Raw genomic sequence first — 15,550 nt, 5'->3', positions numbered from 1 at the left:
AAGTAGAGATTATCATACTAAGTGAAGTAAGTCAGAAAGGGAAAGACAAACACCATATAATATCACTTATATGTGGAATCTAAAATATGGCACAAATGAACCTATCTACAAAACAGAAACAGACTCACAGACATAGAGAACAGACTTGTGGTTGCCAAAGGGGGGGGGGAGGGGAGGGAAGGACTGGGAGTTTGGGGTTAGTAGATGCAAACTATTACACTTAGAATAGATGGACAACGAGGTCTTACTATATAGCACAGGGAACTACATCCAATCTTCTCGGATAAAACAATGGAAAAGAATATAAAAAAATGTATATATGTGTAAAACTGAGTCACTTTGCTGTACAGCAGAAATTAGAACAACATTGTAAATCAACTCTACTTCAATTTTAAAAATAGAGAATAAAAAATAGAAACATTTATTATCTCACAAGTTCCATAGATCAGGAGTCTGGGCACAGCTTAACTGGGTCCTCTTCTCAAGGTCTCACAAGGCTGCAATCAAGGTATTCTCATTTAGAGGCTTGACTAGAAGAAAATCTGTTTCCAAGCTAATTCAGAGAGTTGGCAGAATTCAGTTACTTGTTTTTGTATGACTGAAGGACTCATCTCTTTATTGGTTGGAAGCTGAGAGACTGGAAGCTGCCCTCATGTCCTAGAGGCTGTCTGCAGTTCTCTGCCACATAGCCCTCTACATAGACAGTTCACAACTTTGCTTCCTCAAGGCTGGCGGGAGAATCTCTATCTCCATAGTCCATGAAGACAGAGTCTTAAATAATATAATTATGAGAGAAACAGCCCATTTCATTTGCTTTATTCTTTTGGTTAAAAGCAAGTCACATGTTCTATGCATACTCAAGGGATGGAGATGATACAAAGGTGTGACTCATTGTATGTGTGTGGTGAGGAGTCACATTAGGATGTGTTCACCATAGAGACTTACTAGGAATATATTTAATCAAGGATCATATTTAATAGTGAAATACTAGAAACACTCCCATTAAAGTCAAGAACAAGAAAAGGATGCCTATTATCACCACTAGTCTTCAACATTTTATTGGAGGTTGTAAGTAAAGAAAAAAAAGTGATATGTAATAATCTATGAAAAAATACAAAATTGTCATTATTTGTGTATGATGTCTACCAGGCATATACAAGAGAATCACATTGCTAGCTATTAGAAGTAAGATGATAGTTCAAGAGAATTCAATGAAGATAAACATGCATGAATCAGTAACTTTCATAAACGTCACCAATAACCCTTACAACACACACATAAAGCTAACAGGAAAACAAAGTTCCATTTGCAAGAGAAACAAATAGCAGAAAATATTATGGGATAAATCTATTAAGGAATGTATAAGGTTATGACATTTTACTGAAGGAATAAGAGAAAATCTGGAAAATAATTGGGAGACTCAATTTGTAAAGAAAAAAATGGCCCACAAATTAACTTATAGATTTAATAGAATTCCTCAGGGATTGGCCAAAATAGCAGAGTAGGAAGATTCTGAGCTTACCTCATTCGATGTGCACACCAAAATTACAAGTATTTAAAGAGCAGCTACTGATGTCTTTTCCTGAAAACTAGCAGAAAAAATCTTCTACAACTAAAGATATAAAGAAGAAACGACAAGATGGATAGGATGAGTGGAGTCATGGGATAGTCAAGACCCATACCCCTGGGGAGGTGACCCAGAAATGGGAGAATAATCATAATTGCAGAGGTTTTCCCCAAGGAGCAAGGTGTCCAAACCCCACAGTGGACACCCCACCCAGGGGTCCTGCACCAGGAAGATGAGCCCCCAGAATATTTGCCTTTGAAGGCCAGTGGGGCTTACTTTCAGGAGAGCCAGAGGACTGTGGGAAATAAAGACTCCACCCATAAAGAGCACACATAAAATCTCACACACTATGGGGCCCTGGACAGAAGCAGTAATGTGAAAAGAGCACGGGTCATAACCACTTGCTGATTTTGGAGAGCCTCCCTGAGAGGCAGGATGCAGCTGGGACTCACTGAGGGGACATAGACATGGGCAGCAGACAGTTTTGGGAGCTCATACCATAATGAAGACACTAGTGCTAACAAGCGCCATTTTAGAATCCTTCCTCTAGCTTATTAGCAGGACCTGTCCTGTCCACCAGCCAGTTGGCACCAGTCCTGGGATGCCCCAGGCCAAGCAGTTAGCTGGGAAGGGACCCAGCCCCACCCACCAGCAGGTCAGCTGCCATAAGACCCCCTGAGATGTCAGCTGCCCCAGGACTCAGCCCCTCCCACCAGAGGGCCCAAGACATGGCCTCACCCACCAGTTGGATAGCATTCGCCCCAGGACCCCTAGGACCCCACAGCCAGCCATCGGACCCAACCTCACCCACCAGTGGGTGAACACAAACTCTGGGACCCCCAGGCCTCTCAGCCAGAGACCCCAGGACCCAGCTCTGTCAACCAGTGTGTCAGCACTAGACCCAGGGCCCAGTCTCACCCACTGGTGGGCAGACACCAAGCCTGGGACCCCCTGGGCCACAACCCAACCCACAAGTAGGTGAATACCAACCCCAGGACCACTAAGTCCTTAAAGCCAGCCAGACAGGACCCAGCCACCCACCAGCAGCTGACAGCCTCTACACAAGGCAGGGCCTGGCAACCAACTGGATTGGGAGCCAGCCACAGTAGACAGCCTGTCACAATAAATGACCCATGCCACCCACATAGAGGGTACCCCTGGAGCATATACTCTGATGACCAGAGAGGAATGTGCTATTGGTCCTCATAGGATATTTCCTACATAAGTCCACTTCTCCAAGACTGGGAAATATAACCAACCTACAAAATATGTAGAAATAAAAACAGAGCAAAACGAGGCAACAGAGGAATATGTTCCAAACAAAGGAACAAGATAAAACCTGAGAAGAACTAAGTGAAGTGGAAATAATATAGCCAATAAAAAGTTCAAGGTAATGATCATAATGATAATCAAAGAACTTGGGAGAACATTGGATGAACAGAGTGAGATGTTTAACAAAGAGTTAGAAAATACAAAGAACAAAATAGAGATGAAGAACACAACAATTGGAATTAAAAATACACTAAAAGGAATCAACAGTAGAGTAGATGATACAAAGGAATGTTCAGCAAACTGAAAGACAGAGTAGTAGAAATCATTCAAGCTGAAAGGAAAAAAGAATAAAAAAAATGATAACAGTTTAAGAGACTTCTGAGACAACAAGTGTACTAACATTTGCATTATTGGGGTCCCAAAAGGAGAAGAGAGAAAGGGGCAGAAAACATATGTGAAGACATAATAGCTGAAAACGTTCCTAACCTGGGGAAGGAAACAGACATCCAGGTCTAGGAAGCATAGAGAGTCCCAAACAGGATCAACCCAAAGAGGACCATACCAAAACACACTGTAATTAAAATGGCAAAAATTAAAGATTAAGAGAGAATATTAAAAGCAACAAGGGAAAAGCAACAAGTTACCCACAAGGCCACTCCCATGAGGCTATCAGCTGACTTTTCAGCAGAAGCTCTGCAGGTCAGAAGGGAATGACACAACATATTTAAAGTGATGAAGGGAAAAGCTTACAAACAAGAATACTCTACCCAGCAAGGCTATTATTCAGCTTTGAAGGAGAGAAAAAAGACAAGCAAAAGCTAAAAACCTTCAGCACCACAAAACCAGCTTTACAAGGAATATTAAAGGGACTTCTCTAAGTAGAAAGGAAAGGGCACAACTAGGAATATGAAAATTACAAAAGGAAAAAATCTCATTGGAAAAGACAAATATGCAGCAAAAGTACTAGATCAACCACTTATAAAGGTAACAGAAAGGTTAAAAGACAAAAATAGTAAAATCATGTCTATACACAATAAGTAATTAAGTGATACCCAAAACAAAAGTATGTAAAATAGGATGCCAAAAACAGTAAACTTGGGAGGGGGAGTAAAAATGCAGGGTTATTAAAATGTGTTCAAACTTAAGAGATCAATAAATTAAAATAATAACATATCTGTCTAGCTATCTGGATATAGATATAGATTGCTACATATAAACCTCATGTGGTTTGGGTAACCACAAACCAAAAATCTATAATAGATACATACACAAAAAAGAGAAAGTAATTCAAAGATAATCTTAAAGAAGTCATCAGATCACAAGAGATCAAAAAAAAAAAAAAAAAAAAGGAATGGAACCAAAACCCCTACAAAACAACCCCCAAACAATGAACAAAATGGCAATAAATACATATCTATCAATAATTACTTTAAATATAAGTATTTATATTTATAAAGTATAAAATATAAAAAAGTGTACATTGTATTTATTTTTAAATATAAATACTCCAATCAAAAGATATAGAATTGATACAAAAACAAGACCAAAACATATGCTACTTACAAGGGACTCACTTCAGATCTAAAGATACACATAGACTGGAAGTGAGGGGATGGAAAAAGATATTCCATGCAAATGAAATGAAAAGAAAGCCAGTACAGCAATACTTAGACAAAACAGACTTTAAAACAAAACCGTAACAAGAGACAAAGAAGGTCATTACATAATGATCAAGGGATAAATACAAGAAGTTATAGAAGTTGTAAATATATACATACCAAACATAGGAGCACCTAAATACAAAAAGCAAAGATTAACAGATAAAAGGGAGAAATTGATGGGAACACAATAATAGTAGGAGACTTTTAACACCCCACTTACAATAATGGACAGATCATCCAGACAGAAAGTCAGTAAGGAAACATTGGTCTTAAATGACACATTAGACCAGATAAACTTAATAGGTCTATATAGAACATTCCATAAAAAGGCAGCAGTCATATATATATATATATATATATATATATATATATATATATATATATATTCTTTCAGATTCTTTTCCATTATAGGTTATTACAAGATATTGAATATAGTTCCCTGTGCTATACAGTAGGTCCTCATTGTTTATCTATTTTATATAAGAATACACATTCTTTTCAAGTGTACATGGAATATTCTCCAGGACAGAGAAGGACAAATACTGTACAATTTCACTTATATGTGGAATTAAAAAACTCAACAAATGAACAAATATAACTAAATAGAAACAGAATCATAGATACAGAGAAAAAACATGTGGTTTCCAGATGGGAGGGCTGTGGGGGGAGGTGAGAAATAGGTGAGGGAGATGAAGAGATACAAACTTCCAGTTATGAAATAAGTGAACCACAGGTATGAATTATACAGTGTGGGGAATATAGTCATAATTATATATATCTTTGTATAGTGGCAGATGACAAATAGACTTATCACGGTTATCGTTTTGAAATGTGTAGAAACACTGAATTTCTATGTTGTGTACCAGAAACTAACATAGTGTTGTAGATCATTTATACTTCAAAAACAAATAAACAGAACTCATAGAAAAAGATATCAGATTTGTGTTTACTGAGGTGGGGGTGGGAGTAGGGAGAATTGGCTGAAAGTGGTCAAAAGATACAAACTTCCAGTTATAAGATGAAGAAGTATTAGGGATGTAATGTACAACACGATAAATATAATGAACACTGCTGTAGATTACATATGAAAGTTGTTAAGAGAGTAAACCCTAAGAGTTCTCGTCACAAGGAAAAATATTTTTTCTACTTTAATTTTATATCCATGAGATTACGGATGCTCACTAAACGTATTTAGGTCATAATTCCATGATGCATGTAAGTCAAATCATTATGCTGTACCCCTTAAACTTATACAGTGCTGTATGTCAATTATATCTCTAAAACTGGAAGAAAAAAATTAATAGAATTACAATAAAACTGATTTTTGGAATTAATACAGCTAAACTAATACATGGCCCAGCACACCAGTAATTGAATTTCAATACAACCTTGTATTTTTGATAATTCTTATAAATATTTTAGGTTGCTTATGTTAACTGAAAAACTCTAACAAACTTCTGGTGAGCAATAACAAAGCCTTGGACACCTGTAGACGAGCATGAAGATTCTACTGTGGAGTATGTTTCTGAAGCATGTTCTTTTTTTTGCAAGAAATGGAAAGTAAAAGTATGGTTTTTACTTAGATCTCTACTTGATTATGACATTGAAAGAGGAAATATGAAAGCAAAATATATATGAAAACATCTAAATTAGGTCATGATAGACATGAAAAGGAGTTACTGGGGTACAAGTTTCATATGTCAAAGAGAATGAATTCTGATTGCTGAGCTTATGAGATTTTTTTTTTCTTTCTCTCTTCTTTCTTTCTTCCTTCCTTTTTTCCTCCCTCCCTCCCTCCCTCCCTCCCTTCCTTCCTTCCTTCCTTCCGTGGTTTGTGTGCTTGAATTCCTAATGCAATAGTTTCAGACCACTAAAAATGCAAAAATGAGTGTATAACAAATGATTCATGTCAATATCAATAATTTATCCCTTTCAGGAAGTTACATAAGTCTGTTTATATTATATTACACACTTAGATTCAGGAAATCAATGCTCTAAAAATGTCCCATAATGACAACAAATGAGACACAGTATAGTTCATTTTTGCATGGAATTCTACATCAGCTGAGAATTTGGCCTCTGTGTATTTTGTAGGGATATCTGTTGTGAGGAAAGATAATTATGTTACAAATTTTTGTTGTTATTGTAAATAAATAAAGCACTTTCTTGTCCTTGAAAAAAGCAAAACAAAAAAACCCCAAAAAACAAAAACAACAACAAAAAAAACTAAATTCAGACTTTTCATTGTGTAGATGAGGAAATTGAGCCTCAGTCTCTCCCTCATCCATTCCTTCTTTTTCTCCTTCTCTTTCCCTTTTCAGCTAGAACATCATGACCATCTTACTTTTTTTTCAAAAACCTCCCATGCATGTTCTCATTTAATCTTCACAACAGCCCCATGATGTAGATTATGGAGGATAATGTTATTGCAATAATAAAGAGGAAGAAAATGAAGCACAGAAAGGTTAACTGACTTGTCTAAAGCCACACAAAAAAATTGGTTTCGGTCTTGGAGTTGAGATTTTCTCCCTCTCTATCCAGCAACTTCAAATTACATTATCCTGTTACATCCCTTGGGTTCCTATAAATTATATGCAAGTTTTAGAAAAGCTTGTGACCAGCCTCTGGCACACTGTATGTATATGAAGAATAACTTTGAAAAATTGGTGCAGGAAGTTTCTTTTTTTATTTTTCTGTCATTTCCCTCACAAACTATCTGTGCCAGTGCTCCTAAGAGGCATTTCTATTTCAAGCCGTGTGACCTAGCCTTTCTGGGCTTCAGATCCGTCATCCGTAAAATGGAAATTCAGTGCTGGAAGACTAATTTCATTTCAGTATGGATTACCTGTTTTTTATCAGCCAGTCAATCTTATCAGGTAATACAGAATAGGTTTATCCTTTTGAAGTCTGGCACAAACATACAAACCTGATTGTGGATATAAATCTCTTTGTTGTAGCAATGACATAAAAAGGTACACTTTCTTTTTCTAGGTTTTAGATGCAAATGTACTTGAAAAAGTTGATATTTATAGAATAATGAAACCTTAGAACTCAACTAAAGTATCATCTGGACCTGCCCTTTTAATTTATAGTGAGAGAAATTAGATGTAAAGAGGTCTAAAGAAATGTGATTGTCTTAAATTTATAAAGCCAGTCAGTAGAAGATTCTGGTATTGATATAGTCTTCTTTTCCTACAATAGTGCGTTAGTCTAAATTTCCAGTGGGCAATTCATAAACATGTTCCTTCCAGGAGCACACCCAGTTAATTCAAAGAAGAGCCATATAGCACCATCTGGGATGTCTATAGCTGTGTTCCCCCAACGTGAACTTAAAATGAACTACTGTAAATCTAAAACTATTTGCTGACTTCAAAAATGTGAAAAGAATGCTCCAGGATAGGTTAAAAAATGAGTTGCCTACTGATTTTTATTTTCCTCTGCTTTTTATTTTCTCCAAATATTCTACATTGAACATGCGTTCCTTATGTAATCCTAAAAAAAAAGTGTAGTTAAAAAGATGGATCACTTAATGTGTGGAGCAAGCCCTTTAAATAACAGAGTTAAAAGAAAATTAATACTCTAAAGCATCATTAATAGTCATAAAATACTCTAAGCATGTCACAATTACTAGACTGAAATTTAAACTGCTGAAAGAGAAATTTGAGATCCATGAGGCGATAGCCCATCACAAGAAAGGAGATATTTTCTCCTCTTTAAAAACATTATTTGAAACATTTCCTTTCAAAATGTAATAACTTTAGCTGTCTCTTCGGAAGGAGTTTATCTGGTATAATATCTCTTAAATTTTTCCTCAATAAATTTTAGTAATTTGATGTTTTCAGTGTTCTTTGGAAATTGTTTAGGGTAAGCATTGTAGTATTGTGTCACTATAAGCTTAAAAATAGCAAAATGTATGATTTCCATAAGCGCAGATGTTGTACAGGATGGCATCTATCACAGATGTGACTGTAAACCACATGTATGACAGATTGCATGGCTGATGTGTCTTCTGGGCAGGCAGCAAAGGTGCCCAGTGGACAGTTTTGAACTTGCAAAGAGGACATGAACGCAGAAATATGAATTCCCTTTGTCATTTCACATTATTATCTGAAAATTCTCTCACACTATTATCTGAGGTTAAATTGGCTGCTAATATGGGTGCTTTTGTTGTATTTTGCACAAATAACTTACTGTACTGAATTGCATTTATAAAAGGGGGATGTGATAGGCAGAATGTTAAAAAGGTGCCCCCCACCCCAGCTACCCGCCCCAAGATTCCTGTCCCCCGGTTATCCAATCAAATATCAAAGTAATTTAGGTACTGCTGTGAAGGGACTTTGCAGATGCAATTAAGATGACTAATTAGTTACCTTAAGATAGGGAGATTGTCCTGGATTATCTGGGTGGGCCCAATGTAATCACATAAGTCCTTAAAAAGAGAAGAAGGCAGAAGAAGATTTTAAATGTGGAGAATTTAAGTACCATTGCTTGTGCTGAGATGCAGGGGCCAATATAGTAGGACTGAAGAGAGGCCTCTAAAAGGTAAGGGCAGCCCCTTACCTATCTGACAGCCAGCAAGGAAATGAGGACCTCGGGCCAAGCACCTGAATGAGCTTAGAAGCAGACTCTTCGCCAAGCCTTCAGTAAAGAAAGCGTCTCTATTGACATCTTGATTTTGCCATGTGAGACCCATGTTGGACTTCTAACCCGTGGAACTATGAGCTAATACGTGAGTGTTGTTTTAACACACTTTGTTTGTGGTAATTTGCTTCCATAGCAATAGGAAATTAATACAGAGGGGAGACTATCAAAGATCAGAAAGAGTGTGTCTGTTGTTACAACCAGCAAAAAGCAAAATGTAGCTACAAGAGGAATCCAAACTTAACAGCAATGGAAGGAGGTTGCAATATTGGGAGTAGGAACCTGGGGAAGAGAAAAGCAAGAAAAGGACTAAGGGCTATGATCTATAATTATAATTGCCTTTGGAAGGTTTGCTGTATTTTTGTTTTTAAGATGAGAGAGATTCCAGCATGCTGAAAGGAAGGCAGTAGAAAGGGAGAGATAGAAGATACTGAGGGAAAAAAAGAGCCAAGCTCTGAAGATGAAAGGGGACGAGTTGCAAAGAATACGTGGAGGGATGAGTCTAGGAAAGGAGAAACACATCTTCCTTTAAAAGGGAGAAGAGAAGAAAGAATGAATCCAAAACCAGGTTAATTTTTGAGTAGGGTGGCAGGAAATGCTAAGAAAGCTCTTGTCTGGAGACTTCTACTATCATCTGAAGTAGGAAATGAGGCCAGCTGCTAAGAGTAACAAGGAGCACATGTTTGATAAGACTGGAGAAGGTTTGACATTGCCTTTGTGGACAAAATGTAATACAAGATCACCCAGGGAACCACGGGATCATGGCTGGGCAGCACTGAAGCCCCAGGAGGCTGGAGCTCGTGAATGATTCGTGGCCCCATCCATAGGGCTGGGAGACTTTTCCTGTGGCTGATCAGCCACAGTAATTGGGGTGCAAGGAGCACAAGCAGTTGGCTTCCTGGCACCCAACTAGGAGTTGGGTTTCCTGCCAGGTCAATGCAGTGGTAGAAAAGGACGGAGGATTGTGAAAATGTGGAATTGAAGTGACAGACCACAGATTCTAAACTGAGTAAGAAAGGAAGTGAAGGCTGCAGGGACCTGATAAATGAGGAAGGGCAAAAGGCTGAATTTCCCTCTTAGTTCTGACTGGCTGAGGAGTCATATAAATCTTTCCCAGTGAGGTTCCACACACATCAATTTACTGCAGTACCCGTCTGACTAGTTTTTTTCTTTTAGAAGAAACGTTTCCATCCCCAAGTGGACTGACAGTTTTAAAGTACTATCTCCAGAGAGAGACTAATTTTCTCATTAGTGGTTATGGTCTTGATATAATTTATGATTTTTTTCCTCTCTTCCATGAGGCCTTCTTAATCTGGGCTTTCTAATGATAATTATAGCTAATATTTTAAAAGCAATTATTATATTCCAGACACAGTGCGAAATGCTCTACACACGTTACATCATTTAACTACCATTAAATAAAGCCCTCAGAAGTTTGACCTTTTATTCTGCTGATGAGAAAATTGAGACTTAAGGAGCTAAATGTATTTATCCAAGTTCTAAGTACCAGTCAATTGGAGAGCCTGAACTCAAACACTGGACTGTCTGATTCCACAGTGCATGCTCTTGCCATAAGGCCATATTGTGGGTTCAAATGATACAGAATATCAGGGAACTATATTCAATATTCTGTGATTTCAGAATGGAAAAGGATATGAAAAAGAATATATATGTATAACTGAGTCATTTTGCTGTACAGCAGAAATTAACACAACATTGTAAATCAACTATACTTCAATAAAATTTTTTAAAAAATGATACAGAATGTTGGAGAGGGGGAAATTTTCCCCTCTACTCCTCTTGAGTTCTTGTGACTGGATTAACAATAAAATTGACACAAGACAGATTAACATGAGAAAAAGAAACAAATTTTAATTTATGCACATGGATGTCCCACAGAAATAGGATCTAAGAAGTGGCCAAAGCAGGCAGCTTTTTGTACTTTTTAGACAAAGAAACAATAAATTTGTGAGGAATTGAGAGGACAAAGAAATTTAGGTGTGGGGTGCCCATTAGTAAAGAATATTACAGAGTTTGGGCTTGGGGTAGTAAATTAAAGAAATAACAAGGTTTGTTTATATAGGCTTCTCCCTTCTCGGCACAAATTCTCTGTCTTTGGCAATAAGGGTGTCCCTTCTACCTCTAGATGCAGGCTGGTACATCCTTTCATGTGAAAGTGAAAAGGAGTGTACCTTTCACACAAAAGCTTTATTTCCTGCTTTCAGGGAGACAGGAGGATCAGAGTGTCCCTCTTGTGTTGGCTGTTTCTTAAGTAACTTTAATTCATAATAATCGATATGCCATTGGGGCACATTTTGGGTTGGCCTACTCTGGGCCCCAACAAGGGCTAAGTTGCAGATCAATGCACGTCTATTAACTGGGTAATGCATCAATGAGTGATGACAGGAAGTTGCAGGGACAAAAGATTCCTGTCTGCTCCAACAGAGATCTATTGAAAGCTCTCTGCTTTCTCTTTTCTCAGTCCTTCAGAGGTAATTAGATACTAAATGCAGAGGTTCTGTACTCATGGAAAATTAGCAGCATTTTCTGAGAAGATAATAAATTACTTAAGCTTTTAATTGAATACTGCTTTTGCTGGTGGGAAGAAAAATGGAAAATACAAGAGTCTTTGATAATCTTGATCTTCCCAAAGAATGAAATCTAATTGTAGGAAATTATTAAGGCAGCTGGTTTATGTTGTTAGGTTTGGATGTGGGAGAATGTAAAGGAGGAAGTAGTAACATTTGTAAACCAACTGATGAAAGGACATGTTAACACATAATGCTAAGCCATCATCTAGCATCAAAATAGACAAATGTTATTAAAACAAACTGATATATAGTTGGTTTTGATTTATTTTCAATTGACTCATTTAGTCACTAGGTCCTTTATATGGAAAGTGTGGTCCCTCATGGGGAGCTTCTTAGAAATGCACACTCCCAGGCCTATGAGTCAGAACTGCACTTTAGTAGGATCCCAGTTGTTCGCATGCACACTTGAATTTCAGAAGCTCATTCTGTTCATTCACTACCAAGCACCAACTAGTCTCAAGTTTACAAGAAATACAGTGTGTCATTAACTTCTAAGGAATTTATTTCTGTTTATTCATAGACAACTGAAAAACAGCTATCTTATTGTTCAAATTCCTTGGAATTACATAATCTGACAATTTATTCACAAATAAAATGCACTTTTTTACTTCAAGATATCCTTTCATAGTAATTAATTTTCATGCAACACCTGGAGGATAGGATTTGCAAGAGTAAAATTCCAAAATTCCCCCTAAAAAGGAATGAAAAATGTTGTCCAGGAAGATTTATGGAAAATGGGTAGGAATAGTTATTTGAGAGTGGCCAAATTCATTGTCAGGGTTCTCAGCTGAGACCCTGTCTGATGGAGGCTGATTTGATTTCCAAACAAGTGCCAGCTCCTGATTGAACTATCAGTCTGAGCAAGGACACCAGCCCAGTACACCAGTTTATCTATTGGAAAGAAAAATCAATGACTGCTCAAAAATCATGCACCAGCAGCATGCGGTATGTTGAATACATTAAACTGCCTTCTGATATTTATATCAGAACCCTTGATATTTATAAATCAAGGTGTTGATTGTTAATCCAAATTAAGACTTCAAATTCAACCAACATTAAATCTCTTACTTTACAGCCATTTCTGAGATATTGTGCATGTTTATATGTGTTGTTTGGGATTTTAGATCTTTGGATACTTCTCCTCTGAAGAAGATTCTCTTACTTCCCAAATGGATGAAGAAAATTTGGTTTTCCTCGTATCTAGAAAAAAACGAGTTGTAATTTCAGGTGATAATTTAAATTTCCTTAACAGATTAATGTGGGTTTTAATATTTTCTCAAAAATAAATATTGGGAATATAACATTTCCATTAAACCATTTTTCATCTTATTTACTTGATCAATACTTTATAACAAGAAAGGGGAGTGACAGTTTCGAATGCAATATCAGAAGAAACTTGCAGTTGAGTTGGAAATATCATTGTTCTGAAGGACACTAAGTAGGGAATGTTAGGGGGGGAAATTCCCATTTTCCTGAAGAGGTTCAGATCTCAAGTTAAAGCCCTCTACAATGTCACCTCAATAATGCATGCTTTGGTACCAAATGGATCACATTTTTAAAAATAAATATTCTTAAAATTGAATTTTCAAGTTTTCACTTATTAGAACTCTTTCCCATGCTCTCACCCTTAATTATCTTATGGAGGTTTAACCCTACACCTCTAAAACTGTGAATTTGGGCCAATCACAGAGGAGTGCTACCTCAGCTTAAGAGGTCTCCAGGTTACATATGTCATTTGTTTTAAAATTTGAACCTGGACCCCAGGGACTCATTTCCCTCTCCACTATTGACAACTTGGGTTTTCTTTCCTTTCTTCCCTACAGGGAGGGAGAAGTCCAGGATGAGGAAAGGCAAACCCCAGAATCTGCCCCGTCCTCCAGCATTTCATAGCAAATTCTGAGATGAAGGGCATAGTCTAGGTCAAATCTGGTGTTCCTTAAAAGAAAAAAAAAAAAAACCACCAGTCCTTTGTGAGCAAAACCCACCCTTGTTTTTGACCCTTCCTTAGCCCAACCATAGGCCTCACCAGAGCCTAACCTCTGGGCCCCTCCATGGGAACTATCATCAAAGAACAGAAGCAAGGGAGCTATCCCTGCTTCTGTCATCGCTGAGTGAAGAGTGGCCAGTGAGTAAGGGAGACATGTTGCTGGTATCTTAAATTAGAATTTTGAAAGCATCTTTATAGATAGCAGTTGGGTTCTGTAACTTGTTTATTCACTCAGCAAATAATTGTTAAGGTCTACTTTGTGGGCCAAGTAACTTTCTAAGTGCTGGGGACACAGCAATGAACAAACAATCATAAATCCCTGACGTCATGGAGTCTACATTCTAATGGGGAGAGATAGACAATAAAAAAATCAAACAAGTAAATTAAGTGCTACAGAAAAAATAATGAAGTAGGCAGGCTGTGGAGAAAAATAAAGCAGGAGTATGGGAAGAAGCTGGTTTGGAGAGATTTTAAATAGGGTAGTTGGGGAAAACCTGAAGGAGATATGAGAGCAAACCACACACTTCACGCAGGAGTGGAGTGGTAGGGGGACAGTAGTAGAAGATGAGGTTAGAGAGGCAACAGTGGCATGGGCACAGATGTCCAAGGACTTGTGGACATACTAAAGACTTCTGAGTGAGACAGAAAGCTGTGAGAAGGCTGCAGAGAGGAGAGAGCCTGGCCTGAGTTACCCTTCAAATGTTCTGGTTTCTGTGATAAAAGTGGTCTATAGTGGGGAAGGAGTTGAAGCAGAGAGAATGATGGTGGCTTGGAATAAGATAATATTCTGTGCCTGTTTTTTCATTATTGACCCCTCCAAGGAGTCTTTTGGACCTTTTTTTCTAATCTCATCCCAAATCCGCTCTCAACCTCCTTCCCCCTGACCCCCAGACATTTTAATACCTCAGATATACTGTGCATCTGTCTATGTACTGTATGTATAACTGAGCTTTTGACACAGAGAGTAAAACTCATTCACACACCACCGCCACCCCCCAAACCTCGCCCAAGAACCAATTTGTACCCCCTTGGGAACAATAATTTCTCTGTTGAGAATGCATGAATTAGGGGGATAATACTGGAGTATGAGATTTGTTCACTTGCTTTTCCTCTCTAAGAGTTTACAATTATAAAAACTTGATTTAAGTCATCCTGGGAAGAGACCCAATATGTGTGGCTTTATCATTCAGCACATAGGCAAAGAAACTTGAAAGTGTTTTTTTCAAAATGCATAAAGTAAAAAAAAAAAAAAAAAAAGCCTTAATAACAGTATTAAGGTAGTTTCATCATTTTGTACTGGAAAGCCTGAGATAGTATTAGGTTTTTATTCTGTGTAAATCACATGATGATAGTTCAAAGAAAGAATTCCTGAGATGTAAAGATCTTAAAATAGAAATGATTCTAAAAGACATTTGGAAAACTCATTCTCTGAAATGTGCACATGGAGGTGGGGTGGGGTATGATCTTACATTTTCTCTGGGAATTCATGCACCATGTTTAGTTGGAAAGCACTATAACGTCCGATTACTATCTCTAAGGATAATTAAAAAGCAATAGTTGCTCATTTTTTGGTTTTATTCCACTTTAATTTTTAAGTAACCAAAGCCTTTCTAGCAAAAAGTTGGTTGTTTCCTTTTTCTTTTTTTTTAATAACACTAACAAGTGACTTTTAGGATCTTCACTGCTAGGAGTTGAAACGAGTGTTGTGCCATCGACAGGTAGTAGAAGACGGGATGTGATTAAGTGCATTGTCAAGATTCCTCAGTTGGATTTACTAATAACAGCTTCTCAGAAAGGATTGATAACAGTCTTTAATAGCCAGGTAATTTGA

The 15,550-nt window shown here is 37.4% G+C and overlaps 2 protein-coding genes across 12 annotated transcripts in view; one reads left to right on the top strand and one right to left on the bottom strand.

The window, feature by feature from the left end:
* CHML (CHM like Rab escort protein) overlaps positions 1–15,550 on the bottom strand; it is a 221,698-nt gene that overhangs the window by 26,107 nt on the left and 180,041 nt on the right. The window lies entirely within an intron of this gene.
* Positions 1–15,550, top strand: part of WDR64 (WD repeat domain 64) — a 157,952-nt gene that overhangs the window by 7,837 nt on the left and 134,565 nt on the right. The window contains exons 3-4 of the mRNA XM_028166581.2: positions 12,857–12,959; positions 15,438–15,541. Of these exons, the coding sequence (XP_028022382.2) occupies positions 12,857–12,959; positions 15,438–15,541 (207 nt within the window). The remainder of the gene's footprint in view (positions 1–12,856; positions 12,960–15,437; positions 15,542–15,550) is intronic.

Source organism: Balaenoptera acutorostrata, chromosome 1 (genome assembly GCF_949987535.1).
Source record: "Balaenoptera acutorostrata chromosome 1, mBalAcu1.1, whole genome shotgun sequence".
Taxonomy (NCBI): Eukaryota; Metazoa; Chordata; class Mammalia; order Artiodactyla; family Balaenopteridae; genus Balaenoptera; species Balaenoptera acutorostrata.
This window is presented reverse-complemented; position numbering and strand designations above follow the sequence as displayed.